This window comes from Natator depressus, chromosome 22 (assembly GCF_965152275.1).
Source record: "Natator depressus isolate rNatDep1 chromosome 22, rNatDep2.hap1, whole genome shotgun sequence".
NCBI classification, from domain to species: Eukaryota; Metazoa; Chordata; order Testudines; family Cheloniidae; genus Natator; species Natator depressus.
This window is the reverse complement of record NC_134255.1, coordinates 13,883,957-13,900,293: the sequence shown is the minus strand read 5'-3', so window position 1 is coordinate 13,900,293 and position 16,337 is coordinate 13,883,957. Positions and strand designations below refer to the sequence as shown.

Here is a 16,337-nt window from a genome sequence, read left to right as displayed (position 1 = left end):
TAGTAATAGAAATGACAAAGACAACAACAAAACACCCTACCAAACAAGACAATCCCACGGCATACTCTTCCCTCCTGGTGAGAGGATGAAAGAAAACAGTATGTGACAGATATTAGTCACATCCTTCAATGCATTACTGGAAGGCACTCAGATGCTGTGGTGATGAGCATGGCGTAAGAACTTATATAGAATAGAATACCCAATTGTCTATTATCTATTTATTACTGTTATTTTATTTAATTCTGGGGCTATTACATTTGTACACTCAGACTCTGCATTATACATTGTGATTATTTAGCCCTAGTCAGTGGAATCTTTCTGTTCCTGTTAGAGAGAAATGAAGTAAGTTGTTTACTTGAAAGAATGAGAGTCATTGTTAAAAGGTACATGATAAGAGCACTTTATGCATGTAACCTGTGTCACAAAGAGAAGATGGCTAGATCTGCAGCAATGCCCTCAGATTTACTTAAAACATGACCAGACTTACCCCTGTATTAGAAAAAAGCCCAAGGCTTGTTAAGCACATAATTGGTCAGTGAATGATCTACTACAGGTTTCAGAGTAGCAGCTGTGTTAGTCTGTATCCGCAAAAAGAACAGGAGTACTTGTAGCACCTTACAGACTAACAAATTTATTTGAAAATAAGCTTTCGTGGGCTACAGCTCACTTCATCAGCTGCACAGAATGGAACATATAGTAAGATATATATATATACACATACAGATAAGTTGGATAACTTCTCCTAATGTTTATAGCATCGCTGTTCAATAGGAAATAAAGCAACTCTGATGTATCATGCCTTCCATCCAAGGATCTCAAAGTGCAAAAAGCTTTACAACTAACCAAATTTCATCCCATCTAGGAAAACTGGTAAGTGTTAGTATACAACCAAGGCACAGAGAGATTAAATAACTTGCCTAAGGTCATAGAGTAAGTCATTGGCAAAGGCAGGAATTGACCCCAAACTCTCAGATCCCCCTATATTTGCCATTAGTCCATACTTCCACCACAGAATAAACATAAGTGACATTAGGACATCTGCCCTGCTGAAGATGAGTTAATCCCAAAACATATGAGTAGTGGCCAACTCTAAGCTTACATAGAAAGATATCTCCCAATGTTTTACTGAATTGTGCTAAAAATGTACATGAAAAACAGAAGGGAAGGAAATTTACCTTTTTCCGGCAGATGGCTTTCCAGAAGCCCAACTGCCATCGCATGAGCTTGGAGCTGGTCATTCACATCTTTCAGAAGAGTGAGAAGTGGAGAAGATTTCATATATTTGGCTTTATCATCGTCTACACAAATAAATATAAAAATGTAACTGTGAAAAATAACTGTTTCTTACAGTGTGTGCATGAGGCAAATAAGAAACTCATATCCTGGAATAAAACACTTTACTGGTGCAGTGAAGGTAATATTTTGAGCAATCCATTTAATTGTTTGCCCAAATCTAAGTGCTGGTTACTAAAGAGATTTTCATATAACTTGAAAAGAGAGTTCTCTTCTCCGCAGTGTTTGTTATGAATAAAATGGGTAAAATAAATACCTCTTATTTTCCACAGCTCCTGCTTCGAGTGCTTAGAAAATACTCCTGGCAATTTTATGAAGCTTTTTATTAAAGGCACTCTGTTTGTCAATGATACAGTTTGATTGATGAAAAGAGAAAATAAATTTGATTTAAAACATTTTAAATATATTAAAAATGATTTTCTATAAGAGGACCAAATTCTGTTTCCTATCATATTAATGGGAGTTTTGAATAATTAAGGAATTCAAAATTTAGCTTCATGTGTTTATGTAACTGTTGTCTACACCATGGCTACTGTGTGGATATAGGGAAGCATCATACAAAGGTCACAGGATACTCGTTTGATACAAAATGATGTAGCATGGATGGAGTTATACCAAAGGAAGTGACTCTTAGGGGGCTATATTATTCAGATCTACTGACTTAACTGTGTAAAGGGCTTACCACACAGAAGAGGTGACCTGAACTGGGGATTCAGGAGAATAATCCTTGATGCCAACAACTGTTCAGTTTGCTTCAGTATCTTGACATCTATGAGGCCAACATACATGTGTTAGTGAAATTCTCAAAAAAGAATTGTAGAGATGCTCATACTTGCTTTACATAATTATTTCTTCTCTTATTCCATAATCGAGCTATAATTTTTCTATTTATAATCTAGGGTCACTTTATTAGTAACTAGTTTTAAGATGGCCAAAGCTTGATTTGTTGACTGGGTTCTCTCACTTGGGAAGATTAAAGATACAGGAGTGGGTCAGAGTCTATCAAGAGGATGGGGTGGGATATCCTTGAGTGGAGCTGTGATGATTGATGGATCTTGAGCCACTCCTGGAAAGTGCGTAAGGTTCCTGACAGGGCTGACATTAGTGCACTAGGGCCAGTTTGGCTGAATGGTACACTCCAAATTCTTATTTGCTAGCTGAATCTGCATATGCTGCTGCACTCAGGGGCCTTTGTGCCTTTCAATTGTTTCCAATCTCTTATCCTATTTACTTATATTCCAGACTGTAGGTGACACAGAGAAAGGACTTTATATCATCTGGACCATTTATTTGTACTTATGAGATTATGCTAACTCCTATTGCCTGCAATTGATGAATGAATACAAATGACTGGATCTTCCCTAAAGAGGGAACAAGGAGAAGACAGGAAAGACTTAGTGTATTGCCTAGTGGTCCCTGGAACCATAGGCAATTGGTCTTGACTGATTCATTCCCCCGATCCTAATGAATGAACTCCGTTCATTGTTCCAAGGAAGGTGAAACCCTGGTATCCCTCAAGTCCCTGTTAACTTCTTCTATGGCAGGTGCAAAGGGAACCTTTCTAAAATTTGGTGATTCAGTTCAACTCTATGGAGGTAAGTGAACCACACCCTGGTTAAATATTTAATTTACTTGTATCATAGATACTTCTGGCATCCAAGCAACTGTGCATTCTCACACCTAAATCTTGAGTCATGCAGATTCTGCCAGTTATCTCCAAGGGCAGAAAATTGATCACCCCTGGGCAGAAAACCCCATATGTATCTTTCAATCTAAACTCTGTTTAGTTTTTAATTTCCAAGAATGCCCATGTGTTTTCCACTTACTGCCTAGCTGAGAGACTGGCATCTCTTCAGATGATCACATAACATCTTACTCATCCTGTACTGTACTTGTGATCTGCATGTTTATTTCATTACAAAAGCATCAATAACACCCAGAATGCACATTACTTGCAACGAGGAGTTATGGATCAGCTACATTTTCTATTGAAAAATCAGACCTACTCTCTGCCAAGAGAGATAGAACCTGGTCTTCTGCCTGGCTGGGTTTCTCTTTGGCCAATAAGGATGCAGCTGCAGATGATGGAGGGCTGTTTTCTTGCTGCTTCTCTTTTTTCTTCTCTGCCTGCTCTAGCCTTCCTCTCAGTTTCTCCAGGTCTTGGTTAAAAGCCTTTTGCAGGAAGACCTCAGTTTCATTGTGTTCTCTCATCATTTTCTAACAAGAATTGTGAGAAAAATGTAAATGTTTGTAAAAGGGTGAGATCTCTGGGAAATACAATCTCATGCTCCGTAAGACTCTCCCATAGGACACTACCCTGGTATAAGGCTTCAGGATCTCTCAAAGTATGTTAGAAACTCCCTCTGTATAGTATGCATCAGTTGCTATAAGACATATTACATCTGCGCCTCAAAACCATCATACTATCACTCTGCATATGGATGAATTTCACAACCAGTGCATATTTACTTATGGACAATTACCAACTACTGTAATCCACTTATTTTCTGCAAATTTCATTCATCCATACATGGTAATCATAAAATTATCTATCTACGGCATTTCTGGAGCATCCATCATCATCATCGTTTCTCAGGGATATAGAACTTTTTAAAAACGTAAGTATCTAAGAACTCCCTATGGGGGATTTCCACTGCATATGTCATCATACTGCAAAATGCATATTTTGGGACTACGGCGTACATCCTTCATCCAGCTCCTCAGCTCTCCATGATCCAGCTGATCCTGCAGATTCACTCTTTCATCTAATATTTGGCATTGGTGAGATTCTTCCAGCTGCAGCTGCTTTGCTTGGAAAATCTCCCAGATAACGTTCCCTTTAAGTATTTTATCTTCACTTTCAAATGTGGATTTTTTGATCTGCAGGGAAGAACGTTTTTTGTCAAACACCTATGTTTCTTCCTGTAAAAATTTTACCACTGATGACCACAATACTTCTGCTTATTGGCAGTTAAGATAGTTTTCCTCTAGATTTCTTAAACTATGAAATACCTGCCCCCACCCTTAAACTGGAGTTTATAATTCAAGCATTAACTGACTGTATGATGATGTAATGGAGCCACTGTGACATCCAAATCTGTATCATGTTGTTTGGGACAGATACGGGGGGATTCTGAGCTAATTCATTACCATTATGTCATGAGGATGGTTGATAGAGCTCTATTCAAACACATCTGGCTTGGCCCTTTGTTTCTGAGCCAGTTTCCAAAAAGTGTGGCCTCTACACAGGTTGATTGTGTAGGAGGCCCGCCCTTTCCCTAATGTTTTAGGCTATGGGGCAGAACTTAGAAGCACTATATACAAGCAGGGCCAATAAAAGGCAGGGAGTGAGCAAGTGTGAAGCAGCACTAGTTAGAGTGAGAATGGTTGTTACTAGAGATGGGACAACCAATGACAGAAAACCCGTGTGTTTCCCTTCAAGGGAGAATGAGGCGCCAGGGAGCAGCAAGGCCCGAACTTTTCTTCCCACATGTCAATGTCTCTGTTCTCTAGTGGTAGAAGTCAGACCTGTGTATATGGCCAGGACAAGGCACATGCACCACTGAAGTCCTATTTTGAGGGTAGATATGCAGCTAGTTATTATAAGCATGGCTCACTTCCCAGAGCAGTAAGTGGGGGTATGGAAGAAAGGAGGCAGTAAGCATCATCATGACCCACTGTAGCCTGAGCAGTTGAGGGCTTGCCACAAGTATCTGAACTTCAGCATCACAAGCTTGAAGTCTCTGTTACCAAATGATCAGACTGAATTAAGCCCAAAGGGGACATATAAAAACAACGACATAGTATACAGTATAACCTCCATTATATAGGCTGCAGTTGTTGCTTAGGTATCATTACACTCCTGAACATGCATGTGGTGCAATCAATTCAGTTTGAAAAGATACAGAATTTGCTGTTTTTCTACCTGTAGTGGATCAAGATTGCTTGAAGTATTCTCCTTAGTTCTTTTATCGCCCATGAAGATTTTGAGCTGTTCTTTCAGCCCCCTTATTTTCTGCTTTCTGAATTCCTGTAGATCACTGGCTGTGAAGTCAGCTTCATCCACAGGCTGCAGAGTATACATACAGAAAGGCAAAAAAGAGAAAAACAGGAATTTTATTCACAGAAAGAATGTTGTTATTATATAACAGTAACAAAGATAATTGCTTAGCTTCTTTCATCTAGGGATCTCAATGTGCTCTGTTAAAATAAATTAATGCAGACTTACAATATCCCTGTAAGTTGTCTGCAGTGTTGTTGTAGCCTGGTTGGACCCAGGATATTAGAGAGACAAGATGGCTGAGGTAATATTTTTTTATAAGTTGGTCCAATGAAAGATTCACTTCATCTACCTTGTCTCTATAATATTTCTGCAAGATATTATAATGCCATTCTACAGATACATTAAAGGAGGCACAGAGAGGCGGGGTATGGATCAGTGTTCATGTTGTGCTCCCTGTCAGTACCTGGCCCGGGTCAGGGAAGCTAATGATCCAACCACTGGACCAAATTCGGTGATGAATCCTGGTCACGTGCCACTTGAAGCACGCTGCGCATGTGCTAAGAAGAAGAGGCACAGACAGATGAAGTGACTTGCAAGAGACCACGCAGGAACTCAGTGGCAACACTGGGTCTAGAACCTAGGAGCTCTGACCACCCGTTCCTGACTCTAAAACTGAACATAAGCCTCTCAACAGTTTTGGTTATTTGAAGCCCAGTGCAACAAAATTGATACTGATCCATTTAGATTGTTGTTCTCACAAGTTGAAAGTTTTAAACAGAGCCACGGCTCAATATAAAGCTGTACAAAACCAGATGTGCACAAACAATTGTGCTCATTTCAAATTATCGCGTGCACTCTATTGTTAAGTGCCAAGATGTCACTAAGAACTTTGCATGGGCTATTAAGAAAAATAGAAGCAAACAGAACTTGAGAGTGGATATTTTGGTTATCATTAGATAATTTATTTTCAATTTTACCTTGTCCAAAGAGTGGTCTTTCAGGCATTGGGTTATTTCCAAAAACTGTTTCTCTCTCAGTTGTAATAATCTGGCAGCTTGTTTCAGCTCCAGCCCTGAAAGCTTGTATTCTATGTTATCTTTCAATAGATGTATGATGTCCTTCATATCATCATCAACCAATGACCCCTGAAACACAAAAGGCCCATGTGTTACATGGATACAGCCACCCACCATTACCTCAAATATTCCACAGCACCCATAACATGGAACATAAGTAAAATACCCTGCTCCTTTCATTGGTCATTTTAGTTTCTAGAAACCAGCTCACTGAGAACTTACAGAAAGATATATGAACTGCAGGATCTTCCAAAATTCTATCTAGCACAATAGGAATCAGATAATAATACTTACCACTTATATGGCACCTTCTGTCCATAGATCTCTAAATGTTTAACAAAGGTGAGAAAGCATTATTGTCTCAATTTCATAGATGGGCTAACTGAGGTGGAGGCCTGCATTTGCATAAGTGGTTTCTAATTGTGGATACCTCCATTTTTGGGTGTCAACCTTAGAAACCTAGGCTGGGATTTTCAAAGGAGCCTGACGTAAATCTACACATAAATAAATTATTAAATAAAAATAAAGGAGGTAGGAGCTTAACTCCCATTGAGACTCATTTGACAGTCCCAGCCTTAGGGGCTAGTTTTCAGAAGTGCTTAGCATGCACAACTCCAGGTAAAGACAACAGCTGTGATCGCTCAGCACTTCTCAAAATTAGAACTTTCCTAAGTTTACCTGAGAGGCTACAACCTCCTCCACATTCAGGTCTCTCCTGATGACCCCCCAGCTGCCATAGTGCCTATGAGAAGTGTGATGTTCACAGCTTACACACAGAAAAATTAGATACGAACAAACCCTCATGCTGGAAGGTGGCAACGTAACACTACTTTATTTCTTAGAATTCAGAACAACATACAAGACCCAAAACCAGAGAGAGATAAAGCAGGCTACTCCCTTAAACAGAGAGGCACAGCTCACCCCATCTTATTCTAGGCTATTTGTCTACAAGCTGATTCAGACAATCCAGATCACAAGGCTTCCCTTAAAACTCCCTATCCTGCTGTTAGGATAAAAAAATCCCTCACACTTAAAATGATAGCTTGTTATTTTTCACACAGTTTCCAATACATCTTGGGAAGTTTGTTGATGCCAATGACGAGCTTAATGAGTAATCTGAGACTAGTTTACACATCATCTATATATTTGTTAACATAACTGTATATATGTTGTGCCCCTTCCCGCATCCTCTGTTTCTTTGTTTAGGCTGTGAACTTAGTGGGATAGGGATCATGTATTCCCTTATGTTTGGAAACACTTGCACACTGTTGGGTTTGCCAGATATAAATAACAACAACTAGGGGTAAAATTTTCAAAAGTGCCCACATGATTTAGGAGCCTACGTCCCACTTTCAAAAGTGATTTAGGCACTTTGGAGCCTACATCACATTTCATTTCTATGGGATTTAGGCTCTCAAATCACTTTTGAAAATGTTACCTCTTAGGCATCTCAAATTGGGTACCCAGAATTAGAAGCCACACTTGAAACTCTGGCCCAAAGTGACTTGCTCATGGGCACAAAGCACGTTAGAGCTGAGAACAGACCGGAGATATCTTGAGTCCCAAACCACATCATACACAGTGAACCATACTACTTTTCAGAAGATTTCAGGTACAGTTTGGCATGTGTAAATTGTTACAGAAATGATTATATGATATCCCGTAATCTGGAGCCGCACATTTCTATGAAAGGAAACAATCCTTGAAAAAAATCATACAACGCCTAAAACATAAACACATGCAATATAACAACAAAAAAGGGCTTTACATCTATGACAAGCTCGCACAGGTTTCTTTCTTCAGTCTGTGTCCAAAAGTCTGCCTTTTGGAATCTGCAGCTGTCTTGCAGCACTATTACTGTTTGCCGCAAGTGCCTCTGAGATAGGATAAAATATGCCACATGCTTAATATGATTTGGTAACTCCTGTCTTTCAGCCTCCTGGATCACTTGCATTTCCTTGGCTTGCACCTAGGAAGAAAACATTGCAAACTCTTTAAGACTAGGTTCCCTGTAAATTACTGAGTGCTCTGAAGTATTCAAATTCTGCTGGCAAAAGTTTGAACATAGCAGTCACAGAAAAAAATTAATTAACTGTACTGAAGGACAAGGGAATCTATACAGTTAAAAGCCCTGCAGAATTCACTCTTACTAAATATAGAAACCTGATGGAGCTGGATAATCCTTGTTACCATTTTTTTGTGTGGATAATACATGAATCAAATGTTTGCAAACCACAGACAACGTTACATTTGATACAATGGTCAGATACATGTGCTTTCCCATTATTTTAAAGCAGCATAAACAGAGAGAGATTAACAGAGAGATTAACACAATAGCAATTGTACCTTTTCTTCTGTCTGGGTTTGAAGCTCCAGTCTGAACTGTGTCTGCATATTCCTCAATTCAGTCTCTGACTCTTCCTTTACACCAATAAGTAAGTCCCCTTCTTTGTGGTGCTTCTGGAGAAAAGCCGCAGCTCTCTCCACTTGCTGCTTCTCAGTAATCTGGGCCACCTCTTGGGCCACAGATTCTCCTGTAGCTCTATAGTGTAAAGTGTTCAGAATCCTTAACACACCTTCTGGACAGGTCTGTCTCTTAAGAGAGAAAACATAGTGATATGGAAAAATAAATGTTATTTGGCTGCTACATTCGAGATTTTGTTTCCAGCATTGAGTTGTGTAACTCATGAGGCAGAGTACATTATACTGCAACCCCCCTCTGTGGACATGCACATTCTATCCCACGCTTTCTGATTGAAGAGGATCAGGGTGCAGAATATGTTTTGTGAATTTATGTGTGCACAGTAAGCATGCACAGTGGGTAGATGAACTCCTAAATATGGAACAAGCATAGATATAAATGGCACTACAAAAGGAGGCGGGGAGTAGCTCAAACTTTGCACATGCCTGGCAAATCACGCCCCAGACATGCCTGGCTTTAGAAGGAGGGAAGATGGTTTTGTGGTTAAGGCATGGGAATCAGGATTATCTGGGTTAGAACTGAGTTCTGCTAAAGACTATGTGTGGGTCACTTAATTTCTCAGTGCCACCGTTTTCCATCTGTAAAATGGGGATAGATACTTCCTGTCTCTCTTTTCTGTCTTGTTTATTTCACATAAACTCTCCAAGACAAGGACTATTTTTTACTTTGTGTATACATGGTGGGTAGCACTATGGGGACACAAGGTACTACTGTAATACAATTACATTATAATGAATAAAAATACTATCACTTTTATCACCAAGTAACTGTCTTAGAATTCTCCCAGGAAACTCCTGCTGCCTCTAACTGGCAACTGGCAACAAGATGTGATTGTCTCGGGTGCAGATATGAACCAGAGACAGGAAGCATACTGAGGAAAATCTGTGTGGAGAGATCTGGGAAGTTGGGGAAAACTTTTAAAGGCACAAATGGCAATTAGGCACCAAGCTCCCAGTGAACAGCAGAGAGCTGGGTACTTAAGTCCTATTTGTAACTTTGAAAATGGCACCTGTTGTGCTTAGCTTGTGCCAACAATGTGGCTGTGAGGTGCAGCGAGCTTTATCCTTTTGTAGCTGAATTCTAGCCGATTCAAGTCTCCTTTATATTTTCGAACTCTGACTGGAAAAGGTCTGAATTTGAATGAGCCTTAGCATGTTCATGTAGCACTTTATATTCTCAAGGTATCGTGCAGACCTTAGCAAATTGGCATTAACTTCTCATGTGAGGATAGTGAAGTGGAGGAATAATCAACGGGATATACCTGAAGTTCATTATAGAGATCCAATACTCTATAGAGACACACTTGTTTCATAACTTCTAGCTTTACTATTTTGACTGCTGAAGCTTGTAATATTTGAGTTGCTGAGTCTGTAGCTAGCTCTGCTTCCAAATACTGTGTTTCCTGTTGAGTAAAAGAGACTAAGATGCTGAGAGCTTTCAATGTAAAAAACATAGAAGTTCATTCCACAACCAGATTCTCTTGAGGATGGATTTACCTCACTGTACCACCAATACATCAAATACTTTCCACAAATTGTTGTCTGTGACGGGGTTAATTTTTGGATCAGAAATAAAATTACTGTTTGGCAAAACTAAAGGCTGAGAATTCAAATCATTTTTTTCTGACACATGCAGTCAAGACCAGAACCTGCTTTTTTACAGAGAAAAGAACAAACTAGTAAAGTGACAGCTTACTTACAGCTATGTAAATAAGACCCTTGAACTCACATCTTGTTTTTTAGTGACATCGTATTTGATGTGGGAATCTGTGATTTGCAAATCAGCACCAAGCAGTGATAAATGATGTAGAATTTCATCTAGAGAACGTAAGTGGTCTTTGGGTGTTACTAGATCCCAGCTGAGCCCTGACTGCTTTACTTCTTTCCAATGCTTCTGATAGAGAGCTTGTTCAGCACACTGGTGGCATTCAGCTAACTCCTTCAGAAATTTGTCCCAGTCGCTGGCCACATCCATTTCTTTATGGCTCTTCATTCCCTGAAACTACAGAGATACTTCTGCTTCAGCTTAAGACCACATAAATGAAAATAATCAATTAAACTCTAGCCAAGATTTTTAAATATATGCGCCATACATTAACTCCATATAAAAAAAAGGGCCTGAAGTTCAGCACCCAGGGGCTCATATTGAAAATCAGGCCACTTAAGTAGATGTCTATCTATAGATATAGAAGCCTAATTTTAGAGCCTCAATTTTTAAAAACATTGGCCTCCATGTTTTGCATTGAAATGGCCAGAGCTTCAGGTTCCCATGTGCTATGGGAGATATTCTACCTCTGTCATGTGATGTGAAAAAAATGAAAGCCACTCAGAAAGGAAATAAGAAAACTCTCATTTCTCATACTCTGAATGAAAACTTCGAGCTTACTAAGCACCAGTCTCACCCGATTTTCTTTACATTCTTCCTTTTCCTTATCTTTGGCTGATTCATAAAAGTAGCAGATCATGTTTATTTCTTCCGTCATTAAGGACAGCTCTAAATGCACCAATTCACTGGCATGCTTTTCTAAAAATAACCTGCCAAAACACCAGAAATAAATTAAGCACGACAAGAAATTATCAACATTTATATGCAGCCTTTATCACGAAGGATCCTAAAGCACTTTGCAAGCTGATACACATTCTATATGGGGGACAAGTGTCGTCTACCAATAGGATGGATTGCAGTGACTGTTCAAGTTCAAACAGCATCACCACATAACACTTCAGGACGAAACACAAATAATACCCTTCACCAATTAAAACCATCAGGAGGATTTAAAAAAGAAGAATTAGTATTTCTCACCTTGTCAGAATTTCTTGCTGTACATGGGATCCCCCTGGTAAGAAAAAAGAGGGCAGCACAGGTGACAGTGTGGCAGTTGGAGCAATTTCCTGGCTTTCTGCAGTCCTGAATGCCTCAGACTGAGCTGTAGATGCCTTTAAGGTGCTTCTTGAGGAGTATCCTTCAGGAAAAACCAAAAAGAAGTAAAGGACCTTTACATTTATTCCTGAATTCCGGGCTCTTTTCAGCACATTCAAGCTCCCTTTCACAATTCTTTCTACTAAATATTTTGAAAATATTAATATCTGTCACTCTGCAGTACTCTGTCCTAATCCAGTAACAGTCTGGGACAGAAGATAACCTATCTAGATTTGTTCACTTATCTGGTTATCTGCTCATTCTAGTTTTACCACTCAGAAGAAACATTTGTAAACAAGTCATTTTACAGAATACAAGTAACTTTGTAGCAAGAGAAAATGTACTATATACCTGTCACTAAATCCTGCAAGGTTCACAAACCTGGATGTAAAAGTTCCTGAAGCCTTTATTACTTTTTCAATCAGGAAAGCAAATCTTGTTTGGAACACTTGCCTTTATCTAATTGCATATAAATAAGCTTCAACAGCATGTACTAGCGAGCCCTGGTCCCAACATTTGATATAAGGCTCATTCAATCTAATTTCCATTGTAGTGAAGGTGACACAATCATGAATGATTAATTGCATATGAAGAAGAACTGGAAGGGCACCAGTCAAGTGATGTTGAGCTACAGACAGATGAATAAAGAGGTAGCTGATGTGATAGATGCAGATCGAGTACCACCTGGATCGATCTCTAGCTAAGTCCTTTAGGATGGTCTGGCTCGATGTTCACTATATGACTATGGTGCTTGATCTGCAAAGATGCTACATCTCTTTGGAATTTGCCTTAATGATGACGACAATTGTGAGATAGATGTTGCAAGATAACACACTAGGTTATTATAAGGGAATGGAATTTGTGAGTCCATGCTTATCTATTCTGACGCTCTTTCTTGGCAATTCTTAGCACTCTATGCAAGTTGATCCCTCCTCTTCTTACCTTGCAAACATTATGTGACAGTTTTCTCATCCATGCTGGAAATAGTCAAGCAATGTTAGCTCAACTATCGCTACAGAAATGGGAATCAATGCTGGCTCAAGAAAGAAGAGGAATGGCCATTTGATTCTTCTTGTATTAATTATTTTAGTCCAGTCTTGATATGTATATAATCACCAATTCTTTCAAAAGTGCTGACAAATCTTAAGGCTTTTTTGGCTGCTTCCACGTTTTAACTGAAATTTTCAGTGTGTTCCAAAGAAATTGATGAGTGATAGAGAGTGAAAGGAACTAGATGCTGTAGCTGCCATCATTTAGGCCCTGATTCACCAAATTACTTAAGTACATGCTTAAATTTAAGCCTGTGAGCAACCGCATTCCTATGAACATGTTTCTCTCCTATTGACTTCAATAGGATTTAAGCACATATAAGGTCCTTAATCAGTAATTCATTACTAGTTACTTCAGTATTCATAAAACAGCTATACCTTTCCAGTAAAAGAATGACACAGCACTAGATCTGATTATCCTGAAGATATTACACGGAAGAGAAGACCTTTGAAAAACTAATCATTCAAATCCCAACCTTACAGTTAATGATCTTAGCAGAGATTGTGGCTGATAGGAATTAAGAAGAAAATATACTTGTTACAGATCTAAAAAAAAGAGGAAAAAATCTTTACATTTTAATTTGATCATTCATATTGAGAGACTGGAAAGGAAGTTGAATTATGAGAAAGGGGAATAATAAAATAGAGGAAAGAAACAGTTATTAAATTGCTTTGGAAATTCCACTATGTTTTTCTCCCTCGGTTTGCAGAGAGACATATTCTATATTGACTAAATGTTTGCATCCTGAAATGTATCCAACATTTTGACAGCTTGTATATTTCAGCTCTGTTTGTCAGTAAACAGCAATTAGAACTTTTATGTAACTACAAGTCTGGTTACATCACAATTTACAGTTTGAATGCTCACATGAGGGAAAGTAAAAGCTTTGCCATTGATTTCTGTGGTTGCACAAGGCTTTTTACTGCCAAGCTGAGGGTAGGGCCTACATTCTGCAGCAGCCTCTAGTTATACCACAGAATGAACAGAGGTGGAATGGAGACAGATGCACAAAGATTACATCTTTCAAGATTTCCCAGGATTGAAACCTTCTAGTTAGGGAAAGAGGACCAGACCCTCAAAGGTATTTAGTCATCTAACTCCCACTGATTTAAAAGATCTTGTATAGTCCAGTAACTAAACCAATCCTCAGGCCTGAGTAAAGATGCAAGAAATCAAGTACTCTGTCTGTCACCATGCTCCTAATCTTGTTCTCTTGCAAAAATGTGGAAGAGGAAACTGCTATCCCCCAGAAGTTAATACAATCTACTGTACATAATGATGAATTTTCAGCATATACATTATTCTCCTCAGAAATCTGCAGTTTCACCTTCCTTTATCAGTAGAGACTGAAAATCTCTAAGATTTAGACCTTATTTTTTCCTTTGAATTTTAACTGACGGTGTTTTGATTCTGACTGTCTGGCCTATGGAAAGAACATCATTCTGATGAAAACTGACCTTTTGCTTCTGGAAACTTCCAGAAGGATGGGGGATTGCGAGAGAGAATGTACACACAATGCACTTCAATTTTTGAATAGTCTAATAAAAGATTATCTGAATTTTACAAACTTTTATAAATTTTTACGGTTGAAAAGACAGGCTCTGATCCTGGAAATAGTTGACACAAATGCTTCATTTTACACATCTGAGCAGAACCTTTGACTCATGGGACTCCTCAAAATTATAAAATTAAGCACATGCTTAACTTCCTGCTGCAGATTGGAGCTTCAGTTTGTAGCACATCAGAACTTATTCACTCTGGCAACAGTTTCTGAGTTGGAATAAAATGAAATTATTGTCTGTACCTTTACTTGATTGAAGAATCAGTGTCTCAAGTGACCTATCACGCCTTTTGTTTTCCTCCAGTGTCTGAATCAGAGACTTTAACAATGGAATCAGTTTTCGATGGATGACTGCCCATGTGCCGTGGGGGACACCAGCAATACCGTAAAATCTGGTCCCTTGGTAGTTTTCAAAGCATTGTGATGTCCCAGAGAGAAGAGCCTGAAATAGCACAGATCAGACAATGACAAACACACTTGCTGTTCGCATGTGAGTCATTAATACCACTGGAAATGCAGCCTGTCACTCTTAATATTTCCACACAATCCTTGTACATGCAAATCATTTTATAACAGGACTAGGAGGTGTGCACTGAGCTACAAGCTTGCCTAATCACAAACAGTTTAAAAGCTTTGGGGGCTCCTAATGTGTGTCTGGTGGGGTGGTAATGGGCCCACAGCTCCCATCTCTTTAAACTGTCCACGTTCCTGAAGCTAGTGTAAAGGGTTTTAGGACAAAAAAATTAAATTTCATTTCATGTGTTTAATGTCCCCAGTTTATGTGGGATGCATTTGCAAGTGCCATATACATGGTCAAACTCTCCCTCTCCAACACTGCAGTATAATAACCTTATTTCATTTAGAGTAATAAGCTGGAGTTCAGCTATAGATATATATGACAGACTCATGGGGAGTGAAAAGAAGCTGAGATGTAAGGGGAAGGGGAACTTCAGGAGACCAAACAGCATAAGGCATTTTGAAGTAAGGGGAAGAGAAGAGGGGAGGTGTTCAGACATGACCACCCTGATAACTCCAGTGATCATTTTTTTAACTGAAGTAGCCTAAAATAGATAGACTATGTAAACTGGTCACTCAAAAGGACAGAGAGCCTGAACTAAACCCCCTGAAATCAGTCAAAAGACTTCAACTGATGTCAACAGGGTTTGGTTCAGGATCTAAATTTTTCTGGACACAGCCCTTAATTAAAACATAGATACCAAGGGTGGGATTTTCAAAAGCACCTTTGTGATTTAGGAGCACAAGTTCCATTTAAAGTCATTTGGATTTGTGTTTCTAAGTCACGCAGGGTACGTCTAGACTTGCAATAAAACACCTGCAGCTGGCCCATGTCAACTGACTCAGGCTTGCGAGGCTTGGGTTGCAGGGCTATAAAACTGCAGTGTAAACATCTGGGCTCGGTATGGAGCCAGGGCTCTGGGACCATCCCACCTCCTGGGTTCCTAGCAGGCACTGTCACGCTTTATGGGAGTACCTTTAGGAGGAGGATGTTCACCTGTTATAAATGTACATCCAAACTGACATTGTGCACATCAGTCTAACACTGCTGCCAAAATATTACATTTTTTAATTGAATTTTTATTTAGTGTACAAGTTTCAAAGTCCATGATAAAATAATTTTTAAACTAATTCTTGCAACTCTCAAATAGGGTGATTTCTTTTTCTGGGTGTCTGATTCCATGCTAAGATTTTACTCTAAGAACATACCAACAGCCTGTTGTTGCTGGAAAAATTGAGTAATACATAACATTATCTCAAATCTTCAGGTGAAGTCAGTACCTTTGCCTGCAGAGCCTGGATGTCCAACAAGTCCCTGAGATACTCTAGTCTGCTGTATGCAGACTCCACACTGACCTGTTGTTTCATTATATGTTCCTGAAATTCAGCAACATGATGTAGTATGACCTAAAAAAATGATATGAAATATTAGCAAAT

General features: G+C 39.1%; 1 protein-coding gene across 1 annotated transcript; it reads right to left on the bottom strand.

Annotated features, from left to right (window-relative positions):
- Positions 1-5,176: 5,176 nt before the first annotated feature.
- LOC141975866 (uncharacterized) lies at positions 5,177-16,299 on the bottom strand. Its single transcript, XM_074936532.1, has 8 exons — positions 16,182-16,299; positions 14,628-14,826; positions 11,657-11,816; positions 11,256-11,388; positions 10,583-10,855; positions 8,719-8,967; positions 6,274-6,441; positions 5,177-5,362 (listed from the first exon to the last, which is right to left on the bottom strand). Exons 1-8 carry the CDS (start codon positions 16,266-16,268, stop codon positions 5,177-5,179), a joined length of 1,455 nt encoding a protein of 484 aa, XP_074792633.1. The 5' UTR covers positions 16,269-16,299.
- Between the last annotated feature and the right edge of the window lie 38 nt (positions 16,300-16,337).

Coding starts and splice junctions, on each gene's coding strand:
- LOC141975866 (XM_074936532.1), bottom strand. CDS start 16,268: ATGAAACAACAGGTCAGTGTGGAGTCTGCATACAGCAGACTAGAGTAT. Junction 14,827..16,181: donor TCCAGGCTCTGCAGGCAAAG/GTACTGACTTCA, acceptor GTGCTATTTCAG/GCTCTTCTCTCTGGGACATC. Junction 6,442..8,718: donor AAACCCAGACAGAAGAAAAG/GTACAATTGCTA, acceptor TTTGTGTTTCAG/GGGTCATTGGTTGATGATGA.